Below are 18,911 nucleotides of genomic sequence, written 5' to 3'. Positions count from 1 at the left end.
AACAAGACATCTCTAATCACGACTTTTAGTACACATATGAGCAAATAAGTGTCTTAGGCACATTGAGTTTCCTTCCACAATTTGGCATAATAACTTGCAATTGAAACATGATTGAATTCATAATTTTGACACATTGGTCACATTTGAATACGTTTTCGAAGGATAATACAATATGATATGAGCATTCAGAACACATTTTGAACACATAATTTTCGACACAGTTTATTCGGAATAGTCAAATTTATAATGAATAACTCGGAACACGAGACATAAGAGCTTGAGCCAATCATAATTACAACTTACGAGGACATCATGGACTTTGATTCTACAAGAGGAGTTTAGCCAACATACCTCGCTTTGAGATTTCCTTAAATTACTACAATGTTCCAAAAATCCTAGCAACTTCAATCTATTTAGAGACATGATAAAATTGAACCATAATTAGGAAGATATTCGTAGGTTCAACTCACTTAAGCATTTTATTAAGCACTAGGTGTGCATTATGATTTCAAGGTTCTCCTATAGTGGATTCCTTCATCCCACAACCCAATATTTGCCCATTTGAGCTTAACACCCTTCCCACAAGCCTTTATGATACATGCATGCATAAATAACACTCTCATAACCAAGAATCACACTCCCCGTTACCCATCTTCTACCCCAAATTCTAAATGGAGAGCTAGGGCTAGAACCTTACCTCTTTAGAAGACAACTAGCATGGTTTCCTTGTGAATTCTCCAAGATTTGAGCAAGGATTGATGAATAAATAGCTTAGGGATTCCTTCTCTCACTCGAGAGCACTTTCCTCTCTCTAAAATAGCAGTTTGAACCTTCTAAAATAACCCCTAAGGTTGTTTTATAAAAATGAGATCGGGTTATAAAATTAGAAAATGGACCCCCCGAACTTAATTCTGCGGTCGCAGAATGTATCGCAGATCAGGTCTGCGGTCCACAAAGTGGACCGCAAAATGGTCCTCCAAATCTGGGCGGGTCTGGTCCATTCTGTGATAGACCTCTGGTCCGTAGATCAGTTATGCGGTCGCATAGTGCGCCGTATAATCTTCCTCCAAAGTTTTCTCATACTGGATCTGCGATGGATATGCGGCCTGCGAAATGATTATGCGGTCCCATAGTTGACCGCAAAACGACCTCCAAAATTGGCCCATCTTTTTGTTCCACTCCGCGGCGGATCTGCGGTCGCATAATGGACCACAGAAATGCCATGTTCTGCAACAATTTTCCTTCAACTCCCCGACGCACTATACAACCCAAAATATCCATACCATGGCGAGCTTGCGAGCCGCGAAGAATTCTATAAACATCAAACACATTAGCCTACCTCGGCACCATGAAACCCCGGGTTTTAGTAAAATTTTACGGTGCCTTACATCCTCCCCCGCATAAGATCATTCGTCCTCGAATGAGGGTCAAAGTTCACCATTAGCATCCAATGTGGCTTAACTATTACTTCACACACCAGCAGCTCCAAATTTCGACTAATTCTCTAAATTCCCAAAATATTCGCTAGAGTTTCCCCTATAACTGGGCCTAAAGTATGGACGAAGTTCTGGCAATAATACAAGAGGCTAGAGTTCCTTTGCAGGTACCAAAGGGTGGAACCAAATCTTTTTGGGGCAGCATGGAACTTGATGAATTAGATGAAGCTGATATTGAAGATATAATTGAAAATAGTGGTGATTTTGTTGGTCAATTGTGATGTAAGTACACAATAACATAATTACCAAAAGGGTGAACTTGTAGTGCGCTGTATTATCCAGAATTGACTCTCAGAGTTCACCCTATAATTTGCTGATATTTATATGTTTGACTTGGTAAAGAGTGTTTACTACTTTTGAAACCTTGGTCTTGTGGAATTTTAGGTAGTTCTCACACTTCTTGGGGGTGCGGCCCTTTTCCGGATCTTGTGTGAACGTGACATGCTTTGTGCATTAGGTTGCCCTCTCTTTTCCTTGACACTAGATAAGGAAGAGCACAAGCAATATACATGAAAACAATACCAATCGTGGCCTCATAAGCAATATATTACCAGAAATAAACACCCTTAACATCAACTGTACAAGTGATACATAATCCATAGAAGGTAAGCTCTTAACATTTTCATAGAACTCAACTACCTAAATACATAGTTATTCAAACAAAAACAAATGAGGGTACTTCTTCTTCATCTCTTCCTCGGCCTCCTAGGTGGCCTCTTCAACCTGTTGGTTTTGCCATAGCACTTTCACGGAGGCAATCTCTTTATTTCTCAGCTTTCGGACTTGCCTATCGATAATGGCAACTGGAATTTCTACATAGGTCAATTCCTTATTAACCTCAATAGTCTCAACCTAAACATGAGTGTCGGGTCTCCAACTACCTTCTTCGACATATCTCTGGAGGTAGCTCAAACCTGTAAGCCACCTGACCAATCCTCTGAATGATCCTGTATGGTCCGATATACCTCGCACTCAATTTCCCATTCTTACCAAACCGCATTATGCCCTTTATGGGAGAAACCTTCAAGAATACCCAATCATCCTCTTTGAACTCCAAATCCCTATGACACACATCCGAATAAGACTTCTGATGACTCTGAGCAATTTTTAACCATTCCTTAATGACCTTAACCTTATCCATAGCCTGATGCACGAGGTCTGGTCCTATCAACTCTCCTTCCCTAATCTCAAACCATCCAATGAGAGATCTACATCTCCTACCATATAAAGCCTCGAACGGTGCCATCTGAACGCTAGCATGGTAACTGTTGTTGTAGGCAAATTTTATGAGTGGCAAATGATCATCCCAGCTACCCTTGAAGTCAAGAACACAAGCGCGCAACATATCCTCGAGCGTTTGAATGGTCCACTCTGCCTTCCCGTCGGTCTGTGGATGAAAGGTTGTACTAAGATTCACCTGAGTACCCAAACATTGCTGAAATTTCTTCCAAAAGTTAGCTGTGAATTGTGCCCCTCGATCTGAGATGATAGAAACTGGAGTGCCATACAGCCTGACTATTTCCTTGATATACAACTGAGCATACTGTTCCGCTGTGTCGGTAGCCTTAACAGGTACGAAGTGTGCTGATTTCGTGAGTCGATCCACAATTACCCAAATCAAGTCAAGTTTGCAAGGCGTGCGGGGTAGTCCTACCACAAAGTCCATGTTGATCATCTCCCACTTCCACATTGGAATCTCGATGTTTTGTGCCAACCCACCGGGCCTTTGGTGTTCGGCCTTCACTTATTGACAATATGGACATCTTGCTACAAAATCCGCCACATGCCTATCATGTGTATTGTTTGTCTTGATTAGGATTGAAATTGAGGATTTTAATTGGAGATATTGTCTTAGTTTCTTACTTTAGAAAAATTGGGTAAATACTTGATAAACTATAAATCTGTGTCTTCTCATCTCGCAAGTACTTTCACGAGCGAGATAAACTTCTCTACTCTTATGGGATCGAGCCGTTTGCCTCGGCAGTGACACAAATTACTCTTATGGGATCGGGTCGATCGCCTCGACATGATGGAAACACTACTCTTATATGATAGGGTCGTTTGCCTCGGCAGGTTAGTAATATTATTCTTATACGATCAGGTCGTTCACCTCGGCATTACTAGTACCATTATTCCTATGGGATCGGGTCGTTGCCTCGGTAGATTTGTGCTTAATAATTGGAACTGGATTTGGTTTGGAAATTATTGAGTTAGCGCTTTCAAGACCGGTTATGACATGTTTAGTAATTTGACATAGCCTCATATGTGGACCTACTATAGTTACTTTTATTTTCTTAGCTGCTAATTATTGTACACTCGCCATGTCTACTTTATGTATTTATACTATTATTTGACCTCTAGTGAGTGTCAAGTCGACCCCTCGTCACTACTTTATCAAGTTTAGACTAGATACTTACTGGATACGTGTTATTTTCCATACTCACACTATACTTCTGCACTGATGTGCAAGTACTGAGACAAGTACTACCAGTGGTCAAGAGGGCGCGTAGCCGACCATCTATGGAGACTTAGTGGTGAGATGCTTACCTTGCTACGATCTGTAGTTCTGGAGTCTCCCTCTACCTTATTTATTATTTCTGTCTATCACTTTCAGACAGTAGTTGTAGTAGTTTTGTATATTCTCTAGATTGCTCAGGTACTTGTGAAGCCGGGTTTTGGGGATTTTTAGCATTTATGTACTGTTGTACTTATCATTACTATCACTAGAGTGGATGTACTTTTTATGCTAGTATTTTGTTAAGAAAAGAGTATGTACGGTTACATGAGATCTTACTCATTTTGTTCTCTTAAAAGGAAAACTTTTGTTTTAAATGTTAAGAAGGGGTAAATAAATAGTAGTTTCACTTGTGGGCTTGCCTAACGGCAGTGTTAGGTGCCATTGCAACCTATTATGGATTTTGGGTCATGACAGCTTGGTATAAGAGCTTTAGGTTTACATAGGTCTAATGAGTCATGAGCAGGCCTAGTAGAGTCTTGCGGATCGGTGCGGAGACATCCGTACTTATCTTCGAAAGGCTATATGGTGTTAGGAAACTTCTCTTTCTTCATCTCCTATCTTGCAGTTGATATTATGCTAAGTATCTTTCTATTGATCTCTCACAGATAGTGAGAACGCGCGCGGAGGATGTACCAGGCAGTAGTGGAGCTACTCCCCCCGTTGCTAGAGGCCGGGGGAAGGCTCTAGCTCCTATCAGAGGACGAGAGCATCCTAGAGTTGCTCCTGTTGTACCACCAGTGGATATAGTGGAGGATCTTGTTATTGAGGAGCAGAATAAGGCGCCTGCAGCTGAGCCAGCCCCAGCATATTTCATGACTGTGCCAGGATTAAAAGAGGTCATGGGTCGTATGTTGCGGTTCATAGAATCTATAGCGCAGGCTGGTTTATTTCCAGTGGACCCTGCCACATATCAGGTGGGAGGGAGAGCACAGACCCATACCGCTCAGGCTCTAGGGCATGCCGCTGCTATTTTTCAGACCCCGGGTGCACTACATGCGATAGCCCATCCAGTTGCAGTGGCTATGCCAGAGGCTGTACCAGTTGCGACCGTTGATCAACAGAAACGGCTGGACAGATGGACTAGACTTTGCCCCTCTAACTTTAGGGGTGAGTGGTCTGAGGACCCCCAGGATTTCATTGACCGGTAGAAGGATAGGCTCTGGAACATAGGGATATTGGAATCCAACGAGGTGGACTTCACCACTTTTCAGCTTGAGGGCAAGGCCCGCAGATGGTGGGAGCCTTACCTTCTTAGTAGGCCAGCAGGTTCACCTTCCTTGACTTGGGATCATTTTACGCATCTTTTCTTGGAGAAGTACATACCACCTTCTAAGAGAGAGGACCTTCAGGGTCATTTTTAGCGACTCCGCCAGGGTCATATGTGAGTGACCGACTATGAGGCAAGATTCACTGACTTGTCTCGCCATGCAGCTATTATACTCCCCACAGACACATAGAGGGTGCAGAGGTTCATTGCAGGTCTGCACCTTAAGATTCAGGTTTCACGGGCAGAGATGGGGACTCCCTTTCATCGGGTTGTCGATATATCTAGGAGGATCGAGCATATTGACAACCGCAATGGAGAGTTTGTGATGAGGGACAAGTGGCCCTGGCAGTTTGGAGGATTTAGTGGTGCCCCACCTGGGGGCAGAGGTTAGTTCATGAGGGGTCAGCCCAGCAGGCCCATGCAGTCAGCACTACCTCCAGCTCGGAGTGCTCCAGTACGACCCTACTTCAGTACTATTCCAGAGAGTACTTATCGTCTGCCAGCTATTCAGGGTTCCTCCAGTGGGTATTCAGGCTCTCAGGTCCAGACTTCAAGTCAGCAGCCCACTGCCCCGAGGGGTTATTTTGAGTGCGGGTATCTTTGCCACATAAAGAGGTTTTATCCCAGACTTCGGGGCAGGGTCGATCAACAGGACCATCGGCCCATGATTACCGTACCAGCTACCACATCGCCTGCTCACTCGGGCAGAGGTGGAGGACAGGTGTGTAGGGGTCTCCCTAGAGGTGGAGGCCAGACAGGTGGCGCTCCGGCTAGATTCTATGCTATCCCTGCCAGGCCAGAGGCAATAGCCTCCAATGTAGTGATCATACGTACTATTTTTGTCTGACGTAGGGATGCCTCGATATTATTTGATCCAGGGTCTACTTACTCCTATGTTTATTTTCTATTTGCTCCTTATCTGGATGTGTCCTGTGAGTCCTTGGGCGTTCCTGTATATGTGTCCATGCCAGTGGGTGATTATGTTGTTATGGATCGGGTCTACCGGTCCTGTGTGGTGACTTTCTGTGGATATGAGACCCGAGTGGATCTTCTATTGCTTGATATGGTTGATTTCGAGGTTATCTTGGGCGTGGATTAATTATCCCCGTACCATGCCATTCTTGATTGCTATGCCAAGACTGTCACCTTGGCGATGCCTGAGTTGCCTAGATTAGAGTGGAGGGGTTTGTCTGTCGGTACTTCCACCCAGGTTATTTCTTTCTTGAAGGCTCGACACATGGTCGAAAAGGGTTGTTTGGCCTACTTGGCCTTTGTTCCAGATACTACTACAGAAATGCCTACATTAGATTCGGTATCGGTGGTACGAGAGTTTTTCGATGTATTTCCTGTTGATCTACCAGGTATGCCACCAGATTAAGATATCGATTTCAACATTGATTCTGTGCCAGGCACCCAACTTATTTCTACTTCGCCTTACAGTATGGCTCCCACGGAGCTGAGAGAGTTAAAGGAGCATCTTCAGGAGTTGTTTGAGAAGGGGTTCATTAGACCCAGTGTGTCGCCTTGGGGCGCACCGGTGTTATTTGTGAAGAAGAAGGATGGGAGTATGTGTATGTGTATTGATTACCGCTGGTTGAACAAAGTCACCATCAAGAATAAGTACCTGTTACCGTGCATTGATGATTTGTTTGACCAGTTACAGGGTGCCAGGGTATTCTCTAAGATCGACTTGAGATCTGGGTATCATCAACTGAAGATTCGTGCTTCAGATATTCTAAAGGTGGCTTTCCGGACTAGATATGGCCACTATGATTTTTAGTGATGTCCTTCGGCTTGACTAATGCCTCAGCGGTGTTTATGGATTTGATGAACCGAGTGTCCAGGCCATACCTTGACTCATTTGTCATATTCTTCATTGATGATATATTGATCTACTCGCGTAGTATGGAGGAGAACGATCAGCATTTGAGGTTAGTGCTTCAGACCTTACGGGAACAGAAGCTTTATGCTAAGTTCTCCAAGTGCGAGTTCCGATTGGATTCTGTGGCTTTCTTGGGGCATGTTGAATCAGGTGAGGGTATTAAGGGTGGATCCCAGGAAGATTAAGGCAGTCCAGGGTTGGCCTCGTCCCACTACAGCAACCGAGATCAGGAGTTTCTTGGTGTTAGCAGGTTATTATCGTCGGTTCGTGGAGGGCTTCTCGTCTATTGTAGCGCCCTTGACTAGACTGACCCAGAAGGGTGCTCTGTTTAGATGGTCTAATGATTGCGAGGCGATCTTTCAGAAGCTCAAGACCGCTTTGACTACAACACTCGTGTTGGTGTTGCCCTTCAGTTCAGGGATGTATACCATGTATTGCGATGCCTCATGCATTGGCTTGGGTTGTGTATTGATGCAGGAGGGGCGAATTATTGCATATGCTTCACATTAGCTGAAGACCCACGAGAAGAATTACCCTGTGCATGATTTGGAGTTGGCTGCGATAGTTCATTCTCTCAAAATTTGGAGGCATTATCTCTATGGGGTGTCCTGTGAGGTTTACACCGATCATCGTAGCTTGCAGCATTTATTTAAGCAAAGGGACCTTAATTTGAGGTAGTGCAGGTTTCTTGAGTTACTGAAGGAATATGGTATTACCATCCTTTAACATCCGGGCAAGGAGAATATGGTTGTGGATTCCTTAAGCATAAAGGCTGGGAGTATGGGTAGTTTGACCTTTATTTTGGTAGAGGAGAGGCCATTAGCTATAGACATTCAGTCCTTAGGTAACAGACTTGTGAGGTTGGATATTTTAGAGCCCAGTTGAGTTTTTGCATGTATTGTGGCTCATTATTCATTACTTGAGCGGATCAAGGCTCGTTAGTACGATTATCCGCACTTGTTGGTTCTCAGAGAGACGGTACTACAGGGTGGTGCCAAGGAGGTTACTATCTATGAGGATGGTGTTCTGCGACTCCAAGGTCGCCTATGTGTTCCTAATGTTGATGTCTTGAGGGAGAAAGTTCTAGAGGAGGCTCACAGTTCTCGGTATTCTATTCATCCAGGTGCTATGAAGATGTATCGCAATCTTAGGCAGAATTATTAGTGGTGGCGGATGAAGAAGGACATAGTTGGGTATGTGGCGAGATGTCTAAATTGCCAGCAGATCAAGTATGAGCACTAATAGCCAGGTGGCCTACTCCAGTAGATGGTTATGCTGGAGTGGAAATGGGAGCGCATCACTACGGACTTCGTTGTTGGGTTTCCGCGGATGTTGAGGAAGTTTGATTCCATTTGGGTCATTTTCGATAGGCTGACCAAGTCGGCACACTTTATTCTTGTGGTGACTACTTGCTCTTCAAAGAGGTTGGCCCAGATTTACATTCAAGGGATTGTCCGATTACATGGTGTGCCTGTTTCCATCATATCAGATAGAGGCCCTCAGTTCACATTGCTTTTCTAGAGAGCAGTACAGAGCGAGTTGGGTATCCAAGTAGAGCTCAGCACACCTTTTCATCCGCAGACTGATGGGCAGTTGGAGCGGACAGTTCAGATTCTAGAGGATATGCTCAGAGTATGTGTCATTGACTTCGGAGGGCAGTGGGATAGATTCTTGCCTTGGCCGAGTTTGCTTACAACAACAGTTACCAGTCCAGCATCGAGATGGCTCCATTTGAAGCTTTATATGGTCGGGGATATTGTTCACCCATCGGATGGTTTGAGCCCGGCGAGGCTAAGTTATATGGAACGGATTTAGTGAATGATGCCTTGGAGAAGATAAAGCTGATTCAGAAGTGGCTTCGCACAACACAGTCCATACACAAGAGCTACGCGGATCAGAAGGCGCGTGATTTATCATTTATGGTGAGTGAGAAGGTTCTCTTGAAAGTCTCGCCGATGAAGGGCATCATGAGGTTCAGGAAGAAGGGCAAGCTGAGCCCAAGGTTTATTGGCCCATCTGAGGTGCTGAGGCGAGTTGGGGAGGTTGCTTATGAGCTTGCCTTGCCTCCCAGCCTATCGGGAATTCATTCGGTCTTCCACGTGTCTATGCTCCGAAGGTACCATGCTGACAGGTCGCATGTGTTAGATTACAACATGGTTAAGCTAGATGAGAGTCTGGGTTATGAGAAGGAGCCAGTTGCCATTGTTGACAGGTAGGTTCGCCAATTGTGGTGCAAGAAGATTATTGCGGTAAAGGTCCAGTCGAGGGGTCAACCAGTCGAGGGAGCAACTTGGGAGGCCAATGAGGACATGAGGAGCAGATATGCGTACCTATTTGGCACTCCATGTATGATTCTAAACCCGTTCGAGGACGAACGTTTGTTCAAGAGGTGGAGAATGTAACGACCCGACTGGTCATTTTGCTTTCTAGATCCCCGTTCCCCTAATAAGGACTTCTCGTGTGAGCTTTTACAATTTTATGACTTGCGGGGATGGTTGGTTTAGGCTTGGAAGGGTTCGGGTTGAAATCAGAACACTTAGTTCCTTAATGGTGGCCTAAGGTGGCCAAGTTTAACTTGAGTCAATATTTTGAGTAAACTACCTCGGAACCGGGATTTGAAGCTTCCAATAGGTTTGTATGATGATTTCGGACTTGGGCGTGCGTTCGGATCAGGTAACCTGGGAGCACTTCGGCGCTTAATGTGTAAAGGTGGTTCATTGAAGGTTTTCTAGTTCTTTAAATTTGGTTTGGAGTAGACTTTGGTGTTTATCGAGGTCCGTTTAGGATTCCGAGCCTGGGAATAGTTCGTGTGATAATTTATGACTTGTACACAAAATTTGGTGTCATTCCGAATAGCCTAAGTATGATTCGACGCGTTCGGAGCTAATTGAAAAGTTTGAAGTTCATAAATTGATTCAAGTTGGTTTTGTGGTACGATTCTTGATTTTGATGTTATTTTACGTATTTCGAGGGTTTGAGCGGGTCCATATTGTGTTTATGGACTTGTTGGTGTGATTGGTCGGGGTCCCGGGTGGCTCGGGTGAATTTCGGACCACCCAGAGCTAAGTCTGGAAAACTTAAAATGCTGGTTCTGGTTTCCTTATTCGTGAACGCATACCGAAGTCACGTTCGCATAGAAGGAATTGCGGACTAGGCATTTTTGCCCTTCGCATTAGCATTCATGGGGCCGCGTTCACGAAGGTCTGGTTCAGGTAGCCTTCACGTTCGTGCATAAGGGCCCGCATTCGCATAGAACAAAAGGTCTGGGAGGGTCAGTCACTGTTACTCTTCGCGTTCGCGAAGGTGTGACCGCATTCGTGAAGCTCAGGCTGGACAAGCCATCGCGATCGCGAAGAAGGAATCACTAGGCATAATAGACTTTTTATGCAGGACTTGGTCTCTTTTCTCTCATTTCCCACTTGGTCTTGGGCGATTTTGAGAGCATTTTGTGAGGGATTTTCATCAACATCAAGAGGTAAGTGAACCCTATCAATTCTTTAGCTAAATACACGGATTATGGGTAGATTTAACATGAAATTAAGAGAAAAATTGTGAGATTTTGTTAGAACCTAGGGTTTGGTAAAAAGAAGATTTGACCACAAAATCTATTATGTAATTGGGAATAGATTATATATTTGAGTTCGAGAGGTCATGGGTAACATTTATATTCAAAACTTTCCGAAATCCGGGCACGTGGGCCAGAGGGTAAATTTTAGGAACCTTCCAAATTGGGTTGGGTAATTACTCTGATAGCTAAATTATGAACTTTTGAGCATATATTTATTATTTTATATGACTTTTGGTTAGTTTTGGAGTCCTCGGCATCGTTTGAGGAGTTCTAGTAAGGTTGAAGAGCCGGATTGAGGACTTAGAACCGAGGTAAGTCTCTTGCCTAACCTTGTAAGAGGGAACTTATCCCCTTAGGTGTATTATTGTTGTGTGCTACTTGTAGTGGGGAGCTACGTATGCACGAGGTGACGAGAGTCCGTACATAGCTATAATTCATGATATGTCCGGGTAGACTTAGATTCACATCATGCCTTTAATTGTATTATTTATGCCTATCATGTGTATTATTTGTCTTGATTAGGACTGAAACTGAGGATTTAAATTGGATATATCAGTTTAGTTTCTTACTTTAGAAAAATCAGGGAAATACTTGATAAACTATAAATCCATGTCTTCTCGTCTCGCAAGTGCTTCCGCGAGTGAGGTAAACTTTTCTACTCTTATGGGATCGGGTCGTTCGCCTCGGCAGGTTGGTAATACTATTCTTATGGGATCGGGTCGTTCACCTCGGTATTACTGGGTACCGCTATTCCTACGGGATCGGTCCATTCGCCTCGATAGCTTCGTGCTTAATAATTGGAACTGGATTTGGTTTGGACATTATTGAGTTAGCGCCTTCAAGGCCGGTTATGACGTGTTTAGTAATTTGACATAGCCTCATGTGTGGACCTACTACAGTTACTTTTGCTTTGCTGCAACTTGTTGTACACTCGCTATGTCTACTTTATGCATTTATATTGTTATTTGACCTCTAGTAAGTGTCAAGTCAACCCCTCGTCACTACTTCTTCAAGGTTAGACTAGATACTTACTGGGTACATGTTATTTTCCATATTCATGCTACACTTCTTCACTGATGTACAGGCACTGAGACAGGTACTACCAGTGGTTACGCTAGCGCGTAGCCGATCATCTACAGAAACTTAGTGGTGAGTTGCTTGCCGTGCTACGATCTGCAGTACCGGAGACTCCCTCTACCTTATTTATTCTTTCTGTCTATCACTTTCAGACAGTTGTTGTAGTAGTTTTGTATATTCTCTACATTGCTCATGTACTTGTGACGCCGAGTTTTGGAGATTTTTAGCATTTATGTACTACTGTACTTATCATTTCTATCACTACAATGGATATTTGGTATTTTGTTAAGAAAAGAGTATGTACGGTTGAATGAGATCTTACTCATTTTGTTCTTTTAAAAGGAAAACTTTTGTTTTAAATATTGAGAAGGGGTAAATAAATAGTAGTTTCACTTGTGGGCTTGCCTAACGGCGGCGTTAGGCGCCATCTCGATTATGTATTTTGGGTTATGATAATGCTAGGATCTCTTATGATGTGCTTTGGTTAAGGATCGTAATGTAATGGCAAGAAGAAGTGTTAAATTAAAGGCAAGTCGAGGGAATTCGAGGAAATGGGTCAGCTTGGTAGTGGTTTGGGTCAGCAAAGTGATAAAGGTGATTGGTTTCTTTGGTGTGGTGAGGCTTTGCTGGTGTTTTGTTGCAATACTCTTGGGTTTGGCGATCTGCATGATTTGGTTGAGTTAGAGGGACTCAGTTCTAATGGATGGGTTTGTGCTAATGTGTTTCGAAGAGTTCTCGATGATTACACCACGGCATGGTGTAGATGTTTTTGACAGGCATGAGGAGTATGTTGCGTGTTGTGATTTTCTCTTAGATGGTGGTCAAATGGGACCGGTTTTTGGCTAACGGAATGTGTATCTTGCTTGTGATTCAGAGTTGATAGTGAGGGTTCTAGTGTGTTCATATGATGGCATGATAGATGCGGTACGACGTGTGAGAATGAGGTTGCATGTACGAGGTTGCAGTTCCGTTCGAAAGGAAAGTCATGAGTTCAAGACATCATGGATGGTTTTAGATGTTTAGAATAATGCTGGCACTATCTGGTACCACCTGAGAAGGGTGCATTTCAGAAGGCACACTGTGTGTTGACTTGCGGATGCTTGACTAGTATTACGGTAATCGCCTGGTTGATTGACTGCTGGTGTTCAAATTTTTGCTATGTGGCAAGGAAGGATTATGGAAGTATTTCTCATGAGATGATTGTGTATGAGGGATGTGTCAGTCATTTGAGTGGTGGAATTGGGATTTAGACATGAAGATTCTTGGGATTTAGAGTTTAGGAGTTCTCTAAAGCAGACTATTCCTTGGTTGTGGACTATGAAGATATGGCCAGAGTTAGACAACTGGTGGTATGTGTTATGGATAGGTTACAGTGGATCTTTGGGAAGGTTTTCTACGTATTACGGAAGGATCGGGATTGAATTGGGGGCGGTTAGCAGGCCTAATGAGGATCTGTATTCTATATCGGATCAGATTTGTATACTCAGCACAGCTATCGGTTAGAGGTGTGTCATATACTAGAGTTAATCTTATTCGTGTTCTTATATGTTCCATGTGTTACTCATTTATGCTACGATGGGTAGTGAGATTGTTGGCTATTTACACACATGATGCGGTTCCGTTTGGGCCTTATGGCGGAATTCGAGCGAGATGGCTCTTGGGTGTTGAATGGTTGATCACGCCTTGGTTATGGTCTTCTTGTTTGCACTATATTGTGTTATCTGTTTCTCCATGGTTATGATCGCGCACTTTGCATGTTTGGTTTTTATATGCATATATGGTTGTTGATTGTGAGCATCATGGCTCTAAGTATTCCATGTGGACCGATGTTGGGATTGGGTCACACATCGCAGCAGAGATATGATTGGGATATGATCCTTTGTGATTATTTCATGTTTTTTGTTTCTCCTTTGTGTGATGGGTTCACAGCATTGTGCTTTGTGGTGGTATCGGTTGAGCTTGCGGGATGGTTCTCTTATTTGTTTCTCTTTCCATCATTGGGTGCATTCAAGTTGTTACTTGTTTGGTGTGCGGATTGTATAGTATGTGGCTCTAGGTAGTATTGGTGTGGCATGGTTGTCGAGCAGCTTGTACTAGATGAGATGAGGTTATTGGACATGGAATGAGTGCTATCAGACTTGATTAAAGTATGTTTGGAAGAATAACGTCATTAGTGAGCTCAGAATTTGGTAATGGTTTTTATCGGGCGAGAGATCTCCACGACTTGTTGGTCTGATGGGTGGTTATGAGTTTCTGCGTGTTGCTTTTATCATTGGCAGTGTACGAAGGTTCAGAATGAGGTTTTATTTGACATGAGGTTTGTTACCGGTACCATATTTGTTATTGAGCAGCTATTGTGGTCGAAAGTTATTGCTATGAGTATTTGAGTTATGTGGTATATCATGTGATTACATCTTGGGTCTTGGTTATGGCTTGATACAGCTTGCTCAGACTTATATAGCGTGTAGATGTGAGAATCATGCCTTATAATGAGTTCCAGATATTGGAGATTGGGTTCTAAGAGTTATGAACTAAGGTTGAAGTAAGGATCTTCAGTTAGGTTGTGTTGTCAAGCTTATACAGATTGTAGTGACGTGGGATCACCTATGGGTATGTGCATGATGAGTTTATATAGTGATTTGATGGCTTTAGAACAACTCTTAGCACGTTCGAGGACGAACGTATGTTTAAGTGGGGGAGAATGTAACAACCTGATCGGTCGTTTTGAGCATTTGTGTCCAGTTTGGTGTTTTGAGGTCATGAGTAGTTCATATGGTGTATTATGACTTGTGTGTATCATCGGTTTTGGTTTTCGAGTGGCCCGGGATTGACTTTAAGCCTTAAGTTAGAAAAGTTGACCAAGTTTGACTTTTGTGCATTTGACCTCGGATTCGAGTTTTGATGGTTCTGTTAGGTCTAAATGGTGATTTTGGACTTAGGTGTATGCCCGTATTTAAATTTGGATGTTTCTAGAAAGTTTTGGCATTATTTAGCGAAAATTGGCAATTTGAAGGTTGGATAGTTCATAGATTTGACGGGGAGTTAACTTTGATGTTCTTGTGTTCGGATTATTGTTCTGGGATTTGGAATAGGTTCATTATGTCATTTGAGACTTGTGTGAACTTTGAGGTACTTCTGAGTTGTTTAGATGTGTTTGCCTAAGTTTGGAATTTGGAAATTTGAAACAGTTCATTAAGCTTGAATTGAGGTGTGATTCGTGGTTGTGATGTTGTTTTGTGTGATATTTGGCCTCGAGTAGGTCCGTGTTATGTTTTGGGTTTAGTTAGTATGTTTGGACGGGGTCCCGAGGGGTTCGGGTGGGTTTCGGACCACCCGGGAGATGTTTGAACTTGGCTAAAGGTTGGCAGGCCTGGTGCAATTGCACCTGTGAAGAGAGGTGCGTAGATGTGATGGTGCAGAAGTGGTAGAGGTGGCCTAGGAGCAGAGTCCGTAGATGCGGAAATAGACCGCAAAAGCCGAAGCGCAAATTCACTAGGGTGTCCGCATACGCGATGTTAGTTGAGGCTGAGGGTTTGCACAGATGCGAAGATTTCCCGCATCTGCAAATGCGAAAATGCGATGGCTTGTCCACAGATGCGGTGTGTCGGGGCTTCAGGAGAACTCATAAATGCGAGGTATTAGTCGCATATGCGATGCCATAGGTGTAGCTGATTTGTCCGCATAAGCGAAGATGCCTGGCAGATTTTATATATTCGAGGGTTGAGTTATTTTATTACATTTTGAGTTATAGAGCTCGGATTTAGGCGATCTTGGAGGGGATTTTCATGATTTGGAGTGGGGTAAGTATTTTTTACTCGGATTTGATTATTTTACATGATTCCATCTTTAATTTTTGCACTTGGTTAATGAATCTAAAAGAGAAATTTTGGGGGTTTTGTCTAAACTTCTCTAAAGTGAATATTTGAGATTTGAAAATTGATTCGGAGACGGATTTGAGTAAAATTGGTATGGTTGGAATCATATTCAAATGGGTTGTCAGAATTTGTGGGTTTTGTCGGGTTCAGGGGTGCGGGCCTAGGTTGACGTTTTGGTTGACTTTAAGTATTTGATTAAAGATTCAACCTTTATCGTTTGGGTTTGATTCTTTTGGTATTATTTGATGTTTTTGAGTTGCTTTTGGCTAGTTTCGAGTCATTAGAAGGTCAATTCGCGCGGGATGGCGCTTCTAGAGTATTGTTTTGGCCTGCTTGAGGTAACTATCTTACCTAAACTTGGGTATGCACTAGTTGCCGAAGTTATTTGTGATTTCTACGTACTATGAGTGGCGTACATGTGTAGGGTCAAGCCCATGTGTGTGCATGTGGCATTTTCCATGCTCGGAGTAGTGCTTAGGCTATGATATGCCCATAATTGATTGTTAAGCTTTATGTTGTGATATTTCTCTTATTTTTACCCCTGTTGCGAGCTAGTTGAGCCCTGTTTGAGGTTACACTACTTTGTGATGTATTCACCTAGTTTGAGCTATAGGTCATGCCCTGAACCTGGGCCTGGATGTAACACAACACCCGGTGCCTAATTACATGTGACCGAGTGAACCACTTAGCTGGGTGAATCAGCATGTGATATGATAACATATTGAATAAACTAACACATGCTGATATACTGAAAGTTTGAATGGTGTAAATCAAATTGCGAAAACACTAATATAAGTCTGAAACATGTTTATAGCTAACATTGCTTAACATAAAAAGCATGTGACTGTGTCTAACTGTTACTCTAGTCTATAAAGCCTCTAATGAAGTACTGAAAACACTGATTGTATGCAAATACGGAAAGACTGTAAAGTAATGATAATGCCCCGAAAGAACTATGGCTCATCAAATAGGTAGTACGAGAATCCTACTGCTCTGAATCGTCAACCTATAAATCGTTGTCTGCATCGTGAGATGCAGGCCCCGGGCAAAAGGGATGTTAGTGCATTTGAATTGCACTGGTATGTAAAGAAACTAAAAGGAAGAACTATAAATACTGAAACTGAAACTGAACTGAGCAAGGAAGTAAAGATATAAATACTCCTTGTTTTGAATGAGAAACCACCTGTTTATCTGAGTAAATAATTTGCGGCCTCAGGCCCAATATATATATATATATATATATATATATATATATATATATATGTGTGTGTGTGTGTGTGTGTGTGTGTGTGTGTGTGTGTGTGTGTGTGCACGCACAAGCTGCGGCCTCGGGCCCAAGTATACGTATACATAATTTCACCCTCAGGCCTAACGATGCATAAAGCATAAACTACGGCCTCACACTCAAGTACATGTGTTCAATATTCAGAGATTTAAAATCAGGAACTAAGAATCATGCTGCAATACATGATACTGAAATACTGAATCATATTGAGTTACATGATACTGGAATGCTGAATAGAACTAGACCGAGACATGTATTCATAATAAGCCGATATGTCATAACTGAGGCTCATGGGATATTGAATGAATTATGAAACTATGTCATCTAGAGAATTGAAGTTCTACAACTATTCATGAAATTGAGGCATAATTACTTTCTGAGGAAATTCGTAATAGTCATAAAGAATAAGATGTATGGAGAATCATAAACATTCCCAAACATAAAGAGTTAGCCTCACATACCTTGACTCTGGCCTTTTTAAGCATATCATAATGTACGTCGCCTCTTTCAACGATAATATATGGCAATATATATCAAGAGGGGCCAATATTAACACTAATGCTTATGTTTTAGTCACTTAGGCATTTTATCAAACACCTTATGGGCATAAAGCCTCATAGCCCTTATTAATGGTGTTTCTACACCCAACAACCCATTCTTTTGCTCCTAGATAATTCTAAAATCTCAAATTGCTATAATCAATATCATTCTTCATCACCCATAAGATAAACAACACCCTTAATCAATAATCAACAATCAACAACCCAAACCTATAACCGTTCATGCTTTTTTATCAAACTCATCAACTCATATCTCATGAACTTAAAGTCTATAATCATGAATCTAATGCTATAATCAATTAGAAGGTGAAAATATTACCTTCTTGACGTTTAATCCTCTTGAATTCGAGTTCTAGGGTTTTTTTTTCTCAACAATGATGTCTTAATCGAATATCTAATGATTCAAAGGGTTTACCCATGTTAATAAGGTGTTGAAAAATTGAAATTAACTTAGAATAATTATTAGAACTTACCTTAGATGGTGGAGGGACCTTGGAGGAAGTTGAGTTCTTGAGAGCTTCCCTTTCTAAAGCTAATTTTCATGTTTTGGGGTATACGGAACGAGGTAGGGATTTTAAAACAACCCTCCTGATGCGCACCCATGCAGCTGAAGGACCAACCGTGCATCTAAACGCCAAACAAGGACAGTGGCACTACCACAAGTGCGTTGATGCGCACGTGATAGCTAAGCGCGTAGCTGAGCCTGAAGACTGAACATTGTCCAGTACAACGCGCATAACATTTTGCATAGAGATCCATTCGGGATCCAAAATATTTCATTAGAAAGGTATTTTAAGGTCTACAACTTTCATAGTTTAAGGTTTCTCTGTCACGATCCAAACTGATGGGCCGCGACGGGCACCCAGTACCTTACTCAATCGAGTACCAACGTAACGCATCTTTTGTATCATTCTATCATAAGTAAGTGGGCCAGAAGGGGCGTCATGAGATAACCAGAGTAAATATGAGGGAATACCCGACATAGAATGACCCAACCTGATATAGAAACTCATACCTGTGACATACGGGCCTATAAAGACAACGTGATCTTTTATATACTTAAAACATAGGCCGACAAGGCCATACAAGCATCCATATACATTACATCTATCTACAAGCCTCTAAGAGTACATAAGTATCATAAAGGTCGGGACTAGACCCCGCTATACCAATCAATACATGTCCTAATTATACTGACCAAATAAGCAACTCCGGAGCAAATGGAGCGCACCAACACCTTCCGCTGAGCCGATAACCTACTTGGAGGACTCTCAACCTATCTATCGGGACCTGCAAGCATGAAATACAGCGTCCCCAGGCAAAAGGAACGTCAGTACAAATAATGTACCGAGCATGTAAGGAATGAAAATCGGTAAATAATAG

At 42.6% G+C, this 18,911-nt stretch overlaps 1 protein-coding gene across 1 annotated transcript; it reads left to right on the top strand.

The window, feature by feature from the left end:
• Positions 1-8,884: 8,884 nt before the first annotated feature.
• On the top strand, positions 8,885-9,379 carry LOC138899978 (uncharacterized). Its single transcript, XM_070186679.1, has one exon. It carries the CDS (start codon positions 8,885-8,887, stop codon positions 9,377-9,379), a length of 495 nt encoding a protein of 164 aa, XP_070042780.1.
• Positions 9,380-18,911: the final 9,532 nt, after the last annotated feature.

This window comes from Nicotiana tomentosiformis, chromosome 10, assembly GCF_000390325.3.
Source record: "Nicotiana tomentosiformis chromosome 10, ASM39032v3, whole genome shotgun sequence".
Taxonomy (NCBI): Eukaryota; Viridiplantae; Streptophyta; class Magnoliopsida; order Solanales; family Solanaceae; genus Nicotiana; species Nicotiana tomentosiformis.
The sequence above is the reverse complement of the archived record's forward strand: the minus strand, read 5'-3'. Positions and strand labels throughout refer to the sequence as shown.